A 19,922-nucleotide genomic window follows, 5' to 3' on the forward strand; every position below is an offset into this window, starting at 1 on the left:
CATCACAATACCTGATTTCAAAGCATTCTACAAAGCTATAGAAGATGAAACAGCATTAAAACTGGAACACAGAACAAGGGAACCAAATAGAGAATGCAGAAATTAATTTTGGGGCCAATTTTTGAAAAGGTACTAAGAACATAAATGGTACTGGTAAAACTCGATGTGTATATGTATGTGTGTGTGTGTGTGTGTATGAATGAAGTTGGATCACCACCTCTCACCAAATTATAAAAACCAATTCAAGATGGATAAACAGCCTAAAAGTAAGATCAGAAGCTATGAAACTGCCAAAAGAAGATACAGGGGAAACACTTAGAGACATTCGATTTAGTTGGTGCTTTCTTGTATAAGTTCCCAAAAGCACAGGCCTCAAAAGCCAACCTAGACAAGTGGGAGTCTATGAAACTTAGGAGGTTCTACACAACAAAGGAAACAACAATCAGCAGAGTAGGAAATATCCAACAGAATGAGCAAAAATACTTGCAAGTCACTTATGAGGTGAATGACTAAAACCTAGAATATATCAGCAACTCAAAAAACTCAATTACAGAAAAACAACAACAAAGAAAAACAACCAATTGAGTTCAAAGAAATGGGCAAAAGATGTTAACAGATAGATCTCAAAAGAAGAAATATAAACAGCCAACAGATATAAGAAAAAATGCTTAACATCACCAGCCATCAGGGAAATGCAAATCAAAAATGAGATGTTACCTCACCCTCTCAGAATGGCTGTTATCAAAAAGATAGGAAGTAACCAATGCTGGAGACATGCAAAGAAAGGCAAATTTTTGCATACTGTTGGTGGCAATGTAAATTAGTGCAGTCACTGTAGAAAAAAATATGGAGATTTCTTTAAAAAAAAAAAAAAACAACTAGAAATGGAGTTGCCATATCATCCAGCAATCCCCTAGTGAGGATATACCCCAAAGATACGAATTCATTGTGTCCAAGAGATATCTGTTCCACCATGTTTATTGCAGTACTCTTCGCAATAGCCAAATATGGAATCAACCAAGGTGCCCATGATAGATGAATGAATAAAGAAAATGTGGTATACTACTCGGCTATAACAAAGAATGAATCCTATTATTTGCAGCAAAACGGTTTGAATTGGAGGACATGATAGTGAGTGAAATAAGCCGGTCAGGGCACCGGATTCTGTCCCGGTTGCCCCTCTTCCAGGCCAGCTCTCTGCTATGGCCCAGGAGTGCAGTGGAGGATGGCTCAAGTGCTTGGGCCCTGCACCCCATGGGAGACCAGGAGAAGCACCTGGCTTCTGCCTTCTGATCAGCACGGTGCGCCGGCCACAGCGCACCGGCCACGGCAGCCATTGGAGGGTGAACCAACAGCAAAGGAAGACCTTTCTCTCTGTCTCTCTCTCTCACTGTCCATTCTGCCTGTCAAAAGAAAGAAAGAAAGAAAGAAAGAAAGAAAGAAAGAAAGAAAGAAAGAAAGAAAGAAAGAAGCCATTCACAGACAAAAATACAAATACTACAAGCTCTCTCTCATAAAAATCCTTTAAAAATAATTCTTAGAACTCAGCAACAATGAGGTATCACCTCACACCCATTAGGATGGCTACCATCAAAATAAACCAAAAAACAAACAGAAAATTACAAGTGTTGGTAAGAATGTTGGGAAACTGGAACACATCTATATCCTAGGTGAGTATATAAAATAGCACACTCCCAGAGGACAAATACCATATGTTTTCCCTGATCTGTGGTAACTAACAGAGTACCACAATACATAATATGTATGAGTGAAATTGACATTTTGAGATTCAATGATTGTTTACAGCTCTTGTATCTACAGTTGAGGAACATTGCTTTTTCTTCTTACTGTTTGAATTCTTTACTTGGTGCAGGGTTAATCTTATGAGTATAAAATAAACCGAAAGCAGATCATTGCAAAAATTAAAGAAAGAACAAGAAAAGAAGGATGGGGAAGGGAGGGGAGAGTGTGAAGTATTATTATGCTCCTAAATATGTATATATAAATTTAACTTAAAATAATAGAAAATAAAAGAAAATGGTGCAGTTGCTATGGAGAACAACTGATTCTTTAAAGAATTAAATATAGAATTACTATATGGTTTAGCATTTCCACTTCTGAGTGTATACACAAAAGAAATGAATTCAATGTTTTCATAAGCTATGCATACACTCACGTTCACAGCAATATTGTTCATGGTATCCTAGAGGTAGAAGCAAGCCAAGCATCTACCAACAGATAAATGGAAAGATGAAGTACAATAGGACATTATTTAGCCTTAAAATGGAAAGAAATTCTGATACATGCCGCAGCATGAGTGAACCTGCTGAAGAACAGGAGTTTGCTTGGACAGTCAACAACTTTATGTATTACTTCACTTTTGAATAAGCATTGTCTGCACCTTACATAAGTACTCATTTAAAAAAAAACAGAATAAAAGCAAGTTTTATGAACTGTTATAAGTTCTGGGGAGGTATTAAAAAAAGGAATAAGTGAATGAATAAAGCTTTTTTACTTTCTGATTCTAGATATATAATCATCAAATTAGCCAGGAAAATGAACTGTTGGATCATCCTAGGCTATGTGAAGCTTCCTGATTTTGAAGTATTACTTTTATTGAAGATGAGCCAAGGCATTGGTTTTTACAAAAAGGTCAGGGCAAACTGCAACTGTCCAGGTCTGACAACTCCTTCGGTTCACAGCTCCAATGCAGGGGTCCTGGTAGAGGCACCCTGGGTGCAATTCTTACATATAGTTTGATGTTACTGATGAGTATCCAAAACCCCTTTAGATATTTCAAGAAAACTAAAACTCAACTTTTTATGAGGGTAAGGTAAGTCAGTGCTTTAGATGATAATATGGCTGCCTGGCTACTTTCTGCCTCATATGCTGACGGCAAAGTGCAAACCCTGTTTGAAAGGCAATCTCAACCTTCCATCTGCAGGAGCCTCCACTATGCTGCCGCTGGGATCCAGATTCTTCTTCCAGATGAATTACATCATAGGATTTAAAATGATGCTACAGGATACAAGAAACAGCTCTAGAGCTAACTTGCTCTGGCAGAAGGTCAGAACATAGGATGTGCTCCCTCCCCGGTGCTCAACTCTCCAGAAAAAAGTACTTGAGGGGGAGGAAAACACCTGTAGTAAGCATCTCACTAGCTGTACCTGGGCATCTGCTTGATTGTCATAGATTGGGGGTTATAGCAATTTAACTCCAAAGGTGGTGAGGTTTTAGTACCGTCCACTAAAGAATGAGCTACAGTCATAGAAAATAATGACAGTGAAGCCATAGAGATGAAGTTTTGCTGTTGCTTTGAGAAGGTTTTCATGTTGGGCAAAAACATTTCAGTTCCTGAAATTTATATCTGGTTTGCCTCTTTAGAACAAGAGCTCTCTGTGCAAGAATCATGTGTTGTGACTCTCCCAACAAAGGACTTCCCAATGTCAAATAATAACAGCTACACTAACAGTTAAGCAGGAAATGATTTTTTATTGTGGTATATGGGCTCAGTGTTGGAGGATGTTGTATTTTACCTCAGCAAGGGACAAAGATTGAACTGGTCCCTGATCTTCAGAACACAAGGGCATTTCCAAGAGACCAACTTCAAAAAGCATCTGTGTAATTAACCAGCTAAACAGAACACCACCAAGCTCATGGGCACTTTGTTTGTGCTTTGACATCTGAAAAATTCAGTCTCTTTCATCAAACTCAATTCAGAACACTCAGGCACAGCTCTGCACTTTGGGTCTTCTGTGTCAAACTCTATTTTCAATCCTTTATGTCAAATTTAAATTCATGGCAACTGCATTCAGATCTTGATAGAATCCCCAATTTGCCCTGGACCCCAAATCCATTCCACGAGAAACACACAGCCATCAGCAAACACATACTCGAACTTGATTTGCTCTCACTTAAGCTAAGCTACAGTCAAGGATTTTCAATGCTTGCCTGTTGACCAGAGCTTTAACACACTTTCAGATGAACATCCACTGAAAACAAGGGTATTGCATAATTGGGTCTTCACCCCTCAGCAGAAGAAATTTTATCAGTGCAGCTCTTGTTGGGATGAAAATAAACCTTCAGATTTCCTGTGGCTTTTCTTCTGTTACGGAAGCTTAAATCACTATCAGTCTTAAGTGAGCTGAACAAATGGGTGTGAGTGACGAAAAATGGATAAATTTGATGCTGAATATACAGATCTGTTGTTTCCACCAAAATGAGGTCTTGATTAGGCATAAGGCCAACAATAATACCATATCAACAAGTGAACAAACTGATATACTATCCAAACTAAAAGAAATCACTCACCATGTTATCACTACGAAAACATTCTAGATGGCCCTGACAGAAGAACTGACCTCTTTTATGAAAATCATCCTTGCTTAGATATCCATATATGCATAGAAGGATGTAGTTTTTAAAAGCTCATTTTCTCCCTAATAATTGTCTGTTTTTAAAAAGCTATCAGCAGGTGCACCTCATTTCAAAAGGCTCTTGTCCTTCATAATACAATATTCATCACGATTACATAGTATGAAATAAAATGCAGCAAAACATAAGCGAGGGTGGTTCAATTAAATACAACATAATCTCTGCAGCAAAAAAAATATGGCTCTGTAGCTGAAATCAGGTTCCAATGAAAGAAAAAAAGGGAATATATTTCCACATATTTTTAATTATATAGAATTTCCTCAAACATGATTTTTCATAATATATTCCATTAAGTTAACATCATATTTGAAGAAAGAGCATTTTCCGATTTCATTTTAAGCCTGATTTTGAGCAATTACAGTGTCATTGTTCTGCGGTAGAAAGGTTGAATTCATTTACTGTGTGGTTATGCTAGTTATGATTGATGTCTCTTCTCCAAATGATAAACCAATCACCCCAATGATGTAATGTCATTTTAAGAGTGCCATAATCACATTTCTCTCAAACTAGGAGCTCTGATGAGTTCTAATAAAGATTTATGGTAGATTAAAGGCCTTCATAATATCAACAATGGATTGCTCATTTGATGAGAGATTTGATTAGGTAATTTTTTTGGAAAAAGAATATGAGTTTACTAAATATATCAGGCTTGGCTTTGAAGAAGGGCATGGGCCATTCTAAGTAGCAGTCCATCATCCCATCCCCAGAATGAATCATCTTAACTGTATTTGGGAGGTCCTCTCTGACTGTCAAGGTTGAGGCCAGTGGTGGCATACATTCACGGATGGAGCCAAAGCACAGTCTCATCCAAAGACACTCTTGCCATGGGGAGCTCTGGATTGCTTTTGACAGGATATGTTAATGAACATCAGAGAGAGGCCAATTTAGAAGATAACTCCAAAGCCTTTGGGTCAGGAGCAATTAATTTCTGCCAACATCTCTTCTTAGGCTATGGATACTTAAACGTGAGATACTATCCACTCCTCTGTTCCTATGTCCACGTGAATGTATTATCCACAGGAGAAACCAACAATCAGGCATGATAATTGTTGAACTCAGCGTAATTCCTCCTAATCTTTAGAGAGGGGAGTTGAAACACTAACTATAAAATCCTCAGAAATCCTCCCTGTTACGTGAATGTGAAAACCAAAATGACAACGATGGAGTTAGAGGCAGTATTTACCACAGTACCACATGGCTAGCTAGTTAAATTCAAGTGGAGTGGTTCGTTGAGAGGGTTATAACAGAGGTCACCCCCCAAACACTTCAGATGTGAGGAGACATTCCGTATGCATGTCAAGGGAACACATCTTAATCACAAAATCACCTAAAGCAAGCAAGGGAGAAGAAGTCAGAGCCAACTATCCAAAAACAAGGGATCTGAGACGCACACAAATTGGGTGTATGAGGGCACCCAGGGTCACTCGGTTATGACCGGAATAGTAGTAACACAGAATTCAATATTCCAGTGTCTCACCGCACTTCACCTTCGAGACCAGTATGTGCTCACATGTAGGAGTGGCCAAAAATACCTTCCACTGAAGGAGGCCCAAACCCCGTTAAGATGAGCAAAACCTCTCCAGTCGCTGTGACCTTCATCAATGCGTTTGGGAACTACTATGTTACAAAATGACAAATGCATTTTATCTGATGCCCCCCAAACCACCTTTGCCCGAGACCTTGTTTGAGCATTGTCATTTTGCTGGAGAATCAAGAGTGTCACACACAAAACACCACATAATTCAGACACCACAGATATTCCTTACCACTGCTGGAGGCTTGCTGGGGCCCTGAGCATGCTCTGAGCAGGTATGAATTGGGGGAGAATTCCTCATCGGGGTTGGTATCCATGATTTGATGGGAGGTGTTGCTGTCTAGCAATGGCATCTGGCAGCTAACTGGTGGAGGATTATGGGAGCTAGGCAGCTGAGCAGATGGGAGGAGGCTAGACGAGGATGTAGGTGGAATGGGACGACCTGGGAAAGAGGACAGAGGGGTCAAAGGTCAGCAATGAGTGTCATGAGAGCATCCCAAGAAAGTTACATTGAAACCAGCTCATAATACAAATAGTTTACAAAATGAAATGCTCCAGATGTGTTTTATAGAGTGGTTTGATGTTTTTCCAAGAGTACAAAATTCATATTATAGGTAGTTGCACAATTTTGGAAAAGGGCATGAGCAGACACATCCATCTACACGGCTGACACGCAAGCAGTCTGGAGAGCTCTGCTTCCTTTCACCTCCTCGTCATCTAAGTCCTCACCATCTCTCCCTGAACTCTCTCCTTGCTGGTCTTCCTGCTTCTACTCCAGCCACACGACCTATCTGATACTCCTTTTCCACAGCAACAAGGAGTATATTTTAAAGAGAGAAATCAGGTCATATCACTCACCTGCTTAGCACCTTCCAATGGCTTTCCATTGCATAGAGAGCAAAATTCAAACTCATTACGATGCCCTACAAGTCCTGCCTACTCAGTCTCCTCGTAGCTGCCTCTCTAGCATCACCTCCCACAGTGACTTTTACAACTATGCACTTGGCCCATTTGTTCTACAACCAACCTGATCACCTTAATTTCTACAGCTTGAACATGCCAAGTCATTCCACCTTGAGAGTCTCTGTAGCTCACAGCCCTCTTTGTGGGATATTTCCCACTGCCCCCAAAAGGGAAACATTCACAAGCTTGCTTCTTTCCTTCAATCAGGTCTTCCATGTTTGTCTTCTGGAACATTGCCCACTGCCTGCTTGATCTAGCTTATTCTCCTATTTAAATTTCTTTATAGCCATTATCAAGATCTGAAGGTAAGAATCTTTTCTATTTTATTCATTCATGTATACCTAATGTCATCCTAGAAATTTATGGAATGAATGTACAAATAATAATGCACAAATAATGCACAAAAAAAAATCCACTAGCTTGGGGTAGAAGAGCAGGAAAGGTGGAAAGGGTAACATTCATACCCCAAAAAGCTGGCCAGTTTTCCAACTTTCCAGCACATGGCACTTTAGGACACCATGGAGAAACACAACAACAAACACAGCCACTCTGGACCATGAGAAGGAGCAGCCAGTCTGACAGAAGTCAGGCAGTGACCTGGAGTTGCCCTCAGGTCTAAAAGATCGTCTCCCACATGGAAGGCGGCTGCAACCCCTCTTGCAGGTGGCAGGGAGCCGCTGGCAGTCAAACTGCCAAGTGAAGATCGTGAGCATGTGCACTTTGACCTGCTTCACCCTGACATCTTGGGGTCTCTGCAGTTGCTTGCCTGATAGTTTGTTCACTTGGGGAAGAGATAAAAATGAGCCAAGAGTAGCAGCCTCCTGGATCTGTCCTAAAGCTGGAAACACGGAGGGAAGGGAGAATACTAAGAAGGCAAATTGGAGAGTCAGGTTAGCACTGTAACTCAGGTAAGGAGAAATGTGCTTTCTTGCCTTTAGAAAATTACACACAGATACATATTTTCACAAACCTCAAGCAGATGCCAATGTTTCTGGTCATTTTTACGATTATACTTTTGGATTTCTTTATCGATGCCTTGAATGTTATTAATGGCTAAGTTTGGTTCAATAAAATACACGTACCCATTGCTAGACACTGAGCATATAAAAATAAGTGAGACACACCATTGCTGTTCTGAGAGCTCACAGTACAGTGGGGAGGCAGATAGACAAATGTGTTGCTTCAGGAGCAGAGGATAAAACTGTGAGAAGGTGGCAGGAAATGACGTGGTGCTGTAGGGACAGAGTAAAAGGGATGCTTGGTCCAGCCTGGCCAGGTAGGGATTGGGACACTCAAAAAAGGATAACAAGGAAAGCAACACTGGAAGAAACCTCCAAAAAGAAGATACAGATTTCTGGAGAGAGAAAAACCAAAGAGTTGAGAAGCATCAAACCACAAGCCTGCTATGCTCTCTGAGGCTGGATGTCAGAGAAAGACACAGGAGGCAAGATACCCTTAACACTGAAAGCTATGGGCTGCTGCTCAGTACATCCTGAAATGAAGATGAATCATCCCTGAAATAGATCAACAGATAAATGGAGTTGGATTTGAAAAATCCAATTCATTCATAGCTGTCTGGGAGCCACATGAGGCATGAGATTCTTGCCAGGAGCTCTGGCGAGGGTGCCGTGGACATATCAGAGAGTCATCAGAACCAGTGCTAATGTTTAAGCAATTTAATTTGCCATAAGTCTCCTTGCAGAAATGCTATTGTTAATATTTACTACTGTTAATAATTACACTGCATGGTAACTATCCACCACTGATAGTGCTTGCTCCCTGCAGGGTGGAGAACCCTGTTTCTGCCAAGGGCCATTTGGATATTCATAACATCATTCACAAGCCATACAAAATTATCATCTCAAAAATTAGCCTGGTATACATTTATTGAATTTTGAGCCCTGCCTGCAGTTGCCTTGCCAGGGCCAGACCAGATGATTTTGCACGCCTTATATGGTCTATGCACCGGATGTTCCCAATCCTTGCTCCAGTCACCATCTCCTTTGGTCCTCAGGACAATCTTTGGAGATTAGAGTTTCCAAAGAGTCAGATAAAATGAAATAACAACATATTCCTGCTTCAGAGCCGAGGAAACTGAAGCACAGAGATGCTATACTGCATCGTTAACTAAGCAGCAAGGACCAGGTGTCAAACTTGGGTTTGTGTATTCCACAATCTCCCCTCTAACCACTCTCCATGGTGCTTGCCCAAACAGCAGAGGAACAAAAAAATGATGAAAGTGACATCAAAGCAGCCAGGATATTTATGAGGGATCATGTTTCTAGGTTCCCATCTCCCAATCCCAAGGCACTCTCCAGATTTCAAAAAAGAAACATTTCTTTGAATAACCATTTATAGCAGCTGTCATCTTACAGAGTTCAAAGTTTTCTTGTAATTTTGTTAAGAAGTTCAAAGTGGCTGCTTCATAGCAGTGTCGCCCTGTGCCTTTTTCAAGGCTCCTGAACGTGGAGGGGTCCTGCCCAGGCACTGTGAAGTCTGTGTTGACGTCCACTTAGCAGCAAGGCTCTGGGAAGAACAGATTTTAACTCATAATCAATAGGCTTTAAAGTTTGTGTTCTTGAAGCATATCTGAAACTGCACATTGAAGAACAAGGATGGCTGGAAGCCAATTTTTAAATTCTTTTGAGTGACTGAGGTGGAACTGAAGTTCAAGTGCAATTTTCCAGGAGCCTGATATGATAGTTGCTGTGAAATCATTCTTTACATGAACTTTTTGAAATTTTGTTCAGCATGAATTCATTTCATATAGTACAGACAGAACTGCTTTTTAATTTATACAAATACAGACAATGGAAAAGCAGTCATAACACAATGAAAGCGCCGGGGTTACTTCAGTGTATTGAGAACACACATCACAGAACTGTCGGCTTCCTCTTATCCCCTTGCTCCTTTCTTCCCGAGATTTGGTAGCTCCTCCGCGGCTGCTTGCTGGTACATGCCGTTACTTGGGTGATTTCTCAGTCTCTAGATCTGCCCCCAGTCAAGCGGAATGCTGGTCTCTATTTGCTATGTCATTTGCTAATTTTGTTCACTTATGCTGCATTTTTCTCCAACGATTCCAACTGACAGATGCCATCTGTATAGACTCAGACAGGTTCCAAAGTACAGGGGAGAAAGCTGGAACTGACACAGGCTCACTCTGCAGCCCAGGATTTCTTACAGAAATACTTAGTGTGGGATGGGCACGCAACCAGGCATTATACACTTACATGGTTTCCATCTTATGTACCATGGAAGCCCCTAGACTATCTGGAAAGTTCTCTTTCTGAACAAGTATAGAGACTCTGTCAGCAACTTTACAGAAAATTAGGTGTAAATGATCCATTTAAAAAGCAAAATGAAACACACAAAGGCAGCTATATGTCATTCATTAAATTCATAAAGTCTTCTGGATGTGTGGGTATAGATATTGCTTATGTGTGTATGATATGTGTGTGCAAGAATATGCATCTGTATATTGTGTGTATGCGTGTACACATGTGTGGGTCTATGTGTGCATTTTATGTGTGTGGGTGTGTATGTATCTGCATATGTGTTTGTGTGTGTATGTGTATATATGTATCATGTGCATGCATGTATATGTGTATGTGCTGTGTACCTGTCTGGGGGTGTGTATGAGTGTGTGTGTATGGGAATGTACGCATGTGTGTGTTTACATTGCATATGCATGTCTGCATGTGTGTGAATATTTGCATTTATATGTTTTCAAAGATTCTTGTGTGTGAATAGATTTCCTAATCTTTAAACATGGAGACTAGTTCAAGCTTAGTAATTTACCTGCTTACACATGGCAAGGTTTTGTGGTGATTTTAGCTCATGAAAATCTTGTGACTGAAGGACTGATAGCCAGCAAAAACAGCTCCATGTTAACTCTGAAACATGGGCAGTAGCTGTTAGCAACGCTGTGTTGAGAAGGATTCTGAGGAAGCCCTCGATCCAGCAGCAAACAGTGCCATTCTCAACCAATAAACTGAAAGACACTGAGGGGTGGGGCAGGGAGCTGATGCTAGTGCTTATTTGCCATCCCTGCTGTGGTACTCACTCTTCCTACTTTTGGACCACACTTGAAAACTTCATGCCCCGTCATCTGTAGTTGATGCCATATGGCCCTAGCACTCACTGTCTTCGTGACAGTATCTTCTCCCCTTCCATGGATTTAGATCCAGACACAGTTCGTCTGGATCAAAGAGCTCCCATTTCCTCTCAATCCTCAAAACAATAAATATTATCAGTGAAATTGCTACTCTACCCAACTGTTTTTAATAGATGCGCTAATTTATGACAGAAGGCACACAGCAGATCAGTTCCTAAAACTCACTTAAGAGCGTCTTCTGTTTCATTCACAAGATTAATGGCAAGCAGATATTAACAGGTTCTGTGTAGACAATGCATAACTGATTTATGTCAGGATACTTGGTAGAAGAGAGAGACATGGTCAGGACATATTCAAGAAATAAAACAAAAAGCAGTATTACTAATAACTGCATTAAAAATAATAACTTCAAAGACCTGATAATCAATTATATGTGATTTTTCTTTGTGCAAAGAAGCTATGTAATTCATATATATTTTCTTCATTAAGGTTCACAACTTTTCTATGACAAAAGTATTACTATTTTTTCCTCATTTATACATAAAGAAACGGAGACTTGGAAGGACTAGCTTTCCAAATACTGCTTGGTTAACAAGAAGAACTGGAATTTGAACCTGGAGCTCAAGCTGTGAATGGTTCACTCTACTCTTCCCACATACAGCAAGGGTGACTGCTAAAAAATGAGTAATATATGAATTCCAAACTCATGGGTCCCCTTCTGGAATGTACAACAGAGCTCCCCCAGAAGGAAGTAATTAACCATGGACAGAAATGAGGGTCTTCCTGGAAATAGCTACAGTGACTGCTTAAACAGAAAAAGTGATTTGTAAGGACAGAAATTCTCTAGTCAAAAGCTGAAAACCCTCTGTGGCTTCCTCAGTTTAAGAACTTAATGTAAATAGGGCTTTTGTGTAAAAATTGAATACTACAAAAATACTCTGTTAACAGAGGCAAAACGGTTGGCTAGAGGATGGACGCAATCACCTTTCTGGTCTTTCCTAATACTTGCCACCTGTCTCACAAAATTCTCCACTCATCCCAATTGTCTGAAGTTTGTGAAGTCCAATTTTGGGAAGTACAATGGAAGTAAAATTTATATTGTAGTATAAGTAGAGATAAATTCAATATTCGAGATAGTGCCTTCCTTTTCCTTGGAGTCAAAGATTTTTTTTGAAAATGGTTCCACTTGCCATCAATTTCCATAGGCATATTTTTCAGGACGGCGCAATCAGTGTTCAAGTTCTGCCTGGTTCTGCAGTTCAAACCTGCACAGGGCTATGGGACAGGAGGGTCTTCATCAGGATATAATGGGATGCCCTGGGGCACTGGGGCATCACAGGCGGGGCTACTGTGCATACATGTATCTATGTATCCATGGAGTTGCCTGACACCAACCCCAGTGGGATTCCCTGTCTCCAGCTGATCTTATTCCCCACCAGTGGAAGGTGAATAAAGCCACAGCATGTCTGTTGGGTCTATTTCATGTACTTCACATCAGGTTCTGTGATTGTACTTATATCCCTTCCCTTCCACGATTATCACAACACTGTCAGCTGTTTATCAAATGTAGAGACCGGGGGATGCTAACAACACATGGAGGGGTTGGAACCAAGATCTGAATGCAGGTCAGGGTACAGCCACAAACTACCATGGGCTATTCCCAAACTAAAAGCTGTCTCTCAAACAACTTCAACTACTAGTTTCATCACAACCACCTAACCTTTTCTCATTTTCTGTTCTGTCTGGAATGAAACCTTCATCTCCAATGCATGTGATCATCTAGTTGTTTTTTACATGTATATATTTTAGCCTTATTCCTGCCTTATTTCTCTCCGCATACTGTGCAATCCATTCCTACCTTCTTAGCCCATTCTGTTTTATCTGTTATCCAAAGCACAAGGGGTGGAATAGAGAAAGCAGACTTTGGAGGCAGGTGGATGAAGCTCTGCTGCTTATTCTCTTACTTAAGAGTTTAAGAAACTTAGTTCACCTCTCTGATGATATACCTTCTCCACATGTTGTTGTGAAGAGCAGAGATACTACAGGAAAGGCCCAAAGAGCTGGGTTTACATACGGTAGGTGCAAGGACCTAGGAGGAGCCCATGAGATGCTGTTATGGGTTCCAGTTGGTTCACAAGCACCTATTGTGCATACATGGCTGAACCACAGGTCAGGAGGCTACCATCCTTTCCTTTTAGGCTCAATTGGTGAGGCTGAAACAAGTGTGGTCTCTTGCCACACTTGCCACTCTCAAGGAGAGAGCTGGCCTGAAAATGGAGTCAATATGGAGGACAGTAGAGATGTGAGATGAAGCAAGACACATTCCTGATGATACTGCTAGACACCTGGATTCAGCCAGGCCTGAGGCAACTCTGACCTGTTCAAAGTACGTATCAATTTATTCTCTATCCTACCCTCTTTTATTTTCATTAACCCAGGTTGATATGGGTTTTATCATTTAGAACAAATGGTACCCTGCCAAAAATTGATCACTCAGCCCAAGTGAGGACCTTACTTTGCTAATGCCACCCAATTATTTAGGAGAAGATATGGGAATATACTTCGGGTCTTCTGCTTGTGAAATTATAAAACTGTTCTTTTCCTTTTATAAAGACATTTATTTTTTAGAAAGACAGAGTGACATGGAAAGAGGCATGTGCATACACTCACAGACACACACAAACACAATCTTCCATCAACTGGCTCACTCCCCAAATGCCCACTACAGCTAGGGCCGGGTCAGGCCAAAGCCAGGAGCATGGAACTCCGTGTGGGTATTCCATGTGCACTGCAGGGACACATGTACTTGGGGCATCTTCTGCTACCTTCCCAGGGACATTCACAGAGCAGGAAGCAGAGTAGCCCAGACTCAGACAGGTGCTCTAATACGTGACCCAGGCATTCCAAGCAGTGGCTTTACCTGCTGTGCCACAAGGCTTTTGCTGATTTTCATGTTCTTTATGCTGACTTCCTTCCTGTTGTATCATGAGAAACTGAACATATGGGGTCCCAGAGAATCCACCCATGACTAGAGGTATCTAATCCATTTGTAAGAATATTACGAGCATCAAGGAGTAGAGATGCAGGCAGATGACTGTCCACTTGCTACCAATCCAGCATACACTTACGGCAGTGTTCTGCCATCAAGCATGGGAGAGAAATGCAGAGCAACCCCTAATTGGCACTAGGCCTCATATAATCACATTGAAATTGGGGTATAAAATTCCTTGTATTTTAAACTTAATAAAGAGAAGAGGGGCGGGCATTTCGTAGAGTAGTTAAGACACTCCTTGGCATATCTGCATTCCATTTCAGAGTGCCTAGTTTCAAGGCCTGGCTCTGCTCCCAGGTTTAGGTTCCTGTACACCGGGGGAGGCAGCACTGATGGCTCACATAGTTGGGTTGTTACCACCCATATGAGAGACCTGGGTTGAGTTCCCAGCTTCTGGCTTTGGTCTGACCCAACCCTGGCTGTTGTAGGTAACAGAGAGGTCAAATAACAGAAAGCGAAATCTCTTTCTCTGTGTCTGCCTCTCTTTTTGTTTTCCTTTCAAATAAAATACTTTTAAAAGAAAGGTCAAAAGTAAATTAATCATAATTACAAAATACACAATGACCTTAAGTAAATATAGACTCTTAAAATAATGGCATATTACATTTTATTTCTTAGACTTATATTTTATATTTAATTATATTATATATTTGTGTAATTCCACCTACCCACCGAGCAGAGCAGTCCACTTGTTCCATCTATCTGTATTCCTGACAGCAGGCTGCTACTATTAAGTGCCAGTCTTAGGCTAGATAAGTCACTCTCAGCTGGGCCAATTTTTTGCTCCACAGGGAACATGCGGCAATGTCTGGACACATTTTGGTTGTCACAATGGGATGGGGGAAGGGTGCTACTGGCATCTAGTGGGTAGAGAACAGGTTGCTTCTAAACATCCTACAAAGCACAGGACAGTCTCACACAACAAGGAATTATCCACCTTAGACAGTCAATAGCATGGAGGCTGAGAAACCTGGGTTAGCACAGCATGTGCGATGGCTTTAGGTAAGGATACTTTATGTTACAGGTTCAATTTTTAAGTAACTATTTTCCTCCAACTGTTAAGAATTGGACAGATATTAAATGTGAAAACTGATTCAGCCAGCTCTTTGCTCCCTCCCCATCCAAGTAAAGATCAAGAAAACAAATTTAAATTACAATTGGGAAATTTACATCAGAGAGTGGCAAATTCTGCTTAAAGTGAGGTTAAAGCATGATGAGGGAATTTCCAGCATGCCTTTCTCCAGAGGTGGGACAGACTTTTTGTGGAGAGAGTTGGGCTGCCTTTACAGATTCTAGGCAGAACATCCCAACTCGGTTTTAGGTTATTGAACCTTACCTGAGGAATTTTCATTACGACCTCTTATGTCTTGCAGTGAGGCAATATCAGTTTAAGTAGGTTTGCTCTCTTCCACATCACCCTGTTTAAAATTTTTATTTTTACAGCAGAAGACCTAATTGCCCTCTTCATTTACACTTCACTGAACTCACTAAAGCCCAGTTAAGCATTTTCTGGAAAACAAATCGTTTTCAGATGGCCTTGGCAAAACTATCCTGATTGTGCACAAGCCAATATACCTAATTTATTGCAAGGGTGGAAGGCTGTTGGACTTGCCCCAATTAAAGGGCCTCATGCAAGAAAGCAAGCATGAACTGTCATCACAGCTTGGGGCTCTTTGCATTTGGGTGTCGTTACTCTATCTCACCAGCAACTCGCATGTCTATATATCACATCTTCCTGAAACCACTGCACTCCAAGAGGTATTAAATATAGATCAAGATACAGAATAGAGTTTATTTCTGAAATAATATGATTTCCATAATGTTCTAATGCTGGTCCTTGAATGTTCATGAGGTGAAATTCAGGGAACCTTTGCAGCTTCCTCTTGCAAAGACACAAATCTACACTATCTGTAAGTGACACAACTATTTATCAAAAGGCAAAGAACCTTCCAGTACCTTCTGATCAGAAATTCCAAGAGTCTTGACACATGGCTCATAATTACATCTCCCGTCTTCTCTAAGATGACACAGTACTGTTATTGGAGTGATGTGTGGCTGCCTAGGTCAGTGCTGTTAGAAGAACTTACTGGGCTGATGGATATGCTCCATGTCTGCAATGTTTAATACATGTAGCTAATGAACACTGGAAATGTGGCTAGAGCTGCTCAGGAACTGGGTATTTGATTTTACTGAATTTTAATTGACTTAGGTTTAAATGGTCACATGGAGTTAGTGGATACCAAACTAGACAGCACCATCTACACGATGGTTCTAGGTTTCCAGTGGCTGGTATCTCTCCTGTCTGTATTTCTCACCTCCATACCAGAGCCAACATATTTCTGAATGTACAACTTTGCTCCTTCTCCCATCTCTCTCAAGACTCTCCACAACCTACAGTTCAAATTCTTGCTTGGCCATTAGCTCTTATAAGCACCCTCATTCCCTGTATTCTAAACCAAAGCAACTGTACAACTGAATATGCACCTTTCATCCCGCCTTGTTCATACATCATTTTCCCTTTTCCTTCTGAAAGCTTCCTTAAAGACTTAGCTTAAGCGCTATCTTCTTTATAACTTTCTTATGATCATCCTATCCACTGCTGCCCAGGATTCACTTTTATCATTTAGGTACCATGTTAGCCTATGTAGATGTCTAAATGTCAGGCTCATTCTTAGGCTGTCAGAGACTTTGGGTAGAGATTTTTGATTGTACATCTTTGTATTCCCGTACCCAGCAAAGAGCCTATACACAGTAAATAGCACCACGATTTATTGACTGTTAGAATCACTCCACATTTATTGGAATTCAATGCTATTGGCATTGACCGTTGAGTGCTATGGCTATTTGTCACAGGTTTTAGGTGACTCTTAGGATGTAATTATTTTGCTAAAAAGAAATGACTATTTTTTAAAATGTATGTTGTTATTTTAATTAAATATTCTAAAAATATTAATTTACTACTTCTTTTGGTACTCAAATGAAGAAAGAGGAGTTTGTCAGCACCTTGGAAGAAAAGTGAATTATTAGATTTTTAAAAATTTTTTATTTATTTATTTATTTGACAGGTAGAGTTATAGACAGAGACAGAGACAAAGGTTTCCTTCCATTGGTTCACTCCCCAAATGGTCACTACGGCCAGTGCTGCACTGATCTGAAGCCAGGAGCCAGGTGCTTCTTCTTGGTCTCCCACGCAGGTGCAGAGGCCCAAGTACTTGGGCCATCTTCCACTGCCCTCCCGGGCCACAGCAGAGAGCTGGGCTGGAAGAGGAGCAATCGAGACTAGAACCTGGCACCCACATGGGATGCCAGCGCCGCAGGTGGAGGATTAACCAAGTGAGCCACGGCGCCGGCCCCAAATTATTAGATTTATTAAGAGACAGCTTGTCAGTCTCCAGAGCAGCACCTTTAAGGGATTTACCAGGGTGGTGGTGTGATGACATTTTTTGGCTCATCTTCAGACTTCAGAACCTAACTCTTGTGTAAGATGGGATTCCACTCTAATTAGAAAAGCTTCCTGCCCCAGGGAACCACTTGGGAGATGTGACATTATCCAACATCGTAAGATGAAAGTGCTTAACTGGGTGGGCAATGTAGTTACTTACAGAGTTGCCTCCTTGTGCTATTTCCTTGCCCTCCTGGAACCCATACTACCCTATAAGAAGAGCTTAGTTGGGAGATGGGACTTCTGGACAAAGGTTTAAAGAATTCATAAACCCAGGCTCAAATTTAATGTTCAAAGGGTCCCTTTGGAAAACATACCTTTCTTGATTCAAGGGAACTGATCTTACTCATTTCTCACTTGCTGTTTCCTTCATGAGGCTCTTGGTACATGGAGACAATATTGCCAAATGCTAAGACTGATTCAGCTCTTAAGAAACACCAAGCATTATCTTCAAGGACTTTAGATTGATTATTACCTTTTTAAAGATTTACTTATTTGAAAGTCAGAATTATAGAGATTGAGGGAGAGACAAAGAGAAAGAGATCGTCCATCTGTTGCTTCACTCTCCAAAGGGCCACAATGGCTGGAGCTGGGTCAGGCTGAAGCCAGGAGCCAGAAGCTTCATCCAGGGTACAGGGTACCCTGGTACAGGGGCGTGGGTACAGGGGCCCAAGCACTTGGGCCATCCTCTGCTGCTTTCCCAAGTGCATCAGCAGGGAGTTGGATCGGAAACAGAGAAACCAGGACTCAAACTCATGCCCAAACAGGATGCCGGCACTGCAGACAGCAGCTTAATTCGCTATGCCACAGAACAGGCCCTATACATTTGTTATTATACTGAGTCTCACAAGAGCCCTTTGTGGTGGGTAGTGTTACCTTCATCTCAAAGATGAGGGAACTGGGGCTGGTGCTGTGGAGTAGGGGGCTAGACCTCTGCCTGTGGCACCAGCATCCCATATGGGCACTGGCTCTAGTCCTGGTTGCTTCTCCTCTGATCTAGCTCTCTGGTATGGCCTGGGAAAGTAGTGGAATATGACCCAAGTGCTTGGGTCCCTGCACCCACGTGGGAGACCAGGAAGTAGCTCCTGGCTCCTGGATGTGGACCAGCCCAACTTCGGCAGGTGTGGCCATTTTGGGGAGTGAACCAGCAGATGGAAGACATTCCAGTTTCTCTGTCTGTAACTCTGTTTCTCTGTCTCTAACTCTATCTCTCAAATAAATTAAAAAAAAAAAAAAAGATGAGGGAACTAAACTACTGATGAGGTAAGTTGGTTGGAAGGAATATTCTAAACACAGGCATTCTGACTCAGGAACTTATACCACATGGTACAGGAAATGATGGTAAACTTTAATTAAGACCTGTATCAACAAAATACCAGTTGCAGGTAAGACTATGTAACTGGCACTGGAACCAGAATGAAGTTTAAATCCTGATTCTGCCACTGAATTCAGGCTGGGTGACTTTGAGCAAGTCTTCTAACCTTCTTGTGTTCAACTGCTTGATAAATAACATGTGTACAAATGTACTTGCTGGTTACTGTAAGCATCAAATGAGATGATTATATAAACTTTCTGTAATAAATGGCAAGTGTTATTAGCATGCATAAAAAGGATAAGGGTAGCTGTCCCATTCCCTTGCCAGAGCCTTTTGGGGTTTAAATAATAACACATATGAGAGTATATTGCAAATGGTAAAGTGCTCTACAAATGGCAACTGTTTTCATTCTCATTATTGGAAGTTTTCCTTTCCAAAGGCTTTGCAGATAGCAAATAGTTCTCAACTGGTCTGTGTTTTGCTATGTGCTTTAGGGACAACAAAGATAAAACACAGGCTCCAGGCAGCAGATGCATGAACTACTTCATCTCTTTGCTGCTCAAACTCAAAGTACCTGACCCATCCCTCATTGAATGACCCTTAAAAGGATGCTAAGATTGTTGCCTTGAGACTCCACCCAAAAACGGCTAATAGTAAGGCTGAAAAACTCACCCCCAAAGATAAAAAGGTTTTGAAAGGTCTCAACCACAATGGGGCTCATACTACAGTGGAAAAGACTAATAGTCACTAATATTTCTTGAACACTCACGATGTTCCAGGCAATATGAGCATATACCATAGTTTGGAATTTATCTAATCCCTTCAACAATACTATCTGGCAGGTACATTTATTATCCCTATTCTATAGATGATCAAACTGAGGCTTGTAGATATCAAGGCATTTGAGAAAAGTCACACAATATGTAATGGGAAAAGTCAAAATACTAATTCAGATATCTCTAACCAAAGTGCTTGGCCACATAGAATTAGTGCACTGCTAGAGCATAAAGAGAGAAGAGCAACTAGTTGCAGCTCAGGTAAGGTAGCGAGGCTGATTAGAAAGGATAG

At 41.1% G+C, this 19,922-nt stretch overlaps 1 protein-coding gene across 10 annotated transcripts in view; it reads right to left on the reverse strand.

The window, feature by feature from the left end:
* The window catches only part of TENM2 (teneurin transmembrane protein 2), a 979,180-nt gene that overhangs the window by 372,158 nt on the left and 587,100 nt on the right, over positions 1-19,922 (reverse strand). For 4 of the 10 annotated variants that reach the window (XM_062189664.1, XM_062189663.1, XM_062189662.1 and 1 more), the window contains exon 3: positions 6,201-6,410. The exons of 5 other annotated variants lie outside the window; for them this stretch is intronic. In XM_062189664.1, the coding sequence (XP_062045648.1) occupies positions 6,201-6,410 (210 nt within the window). Of the gene's footprint in view, positions 1-6,200; positions 6,411-13,435; positions 13,449-19,922 lie in introns of all 10 variants that reach the window. One more of the 10 variants, XM_062189660.1, reaches the window with a different exon arrangement.

This window comes from Lepus europaeus, chromosome 4 (genome assembly GCF_033115175.1).
Source record: "Lepus europaeus isolate LE1 chromosome 4, mLepTim1.pri, whole genome shotgun sequence".
Classification (NCBI taxonomy): Eukaryota; Metazoa; Chordata; class Mammalia; order Lagomorpha; family Leporidae; genus Lepus; species Lepus europaeus.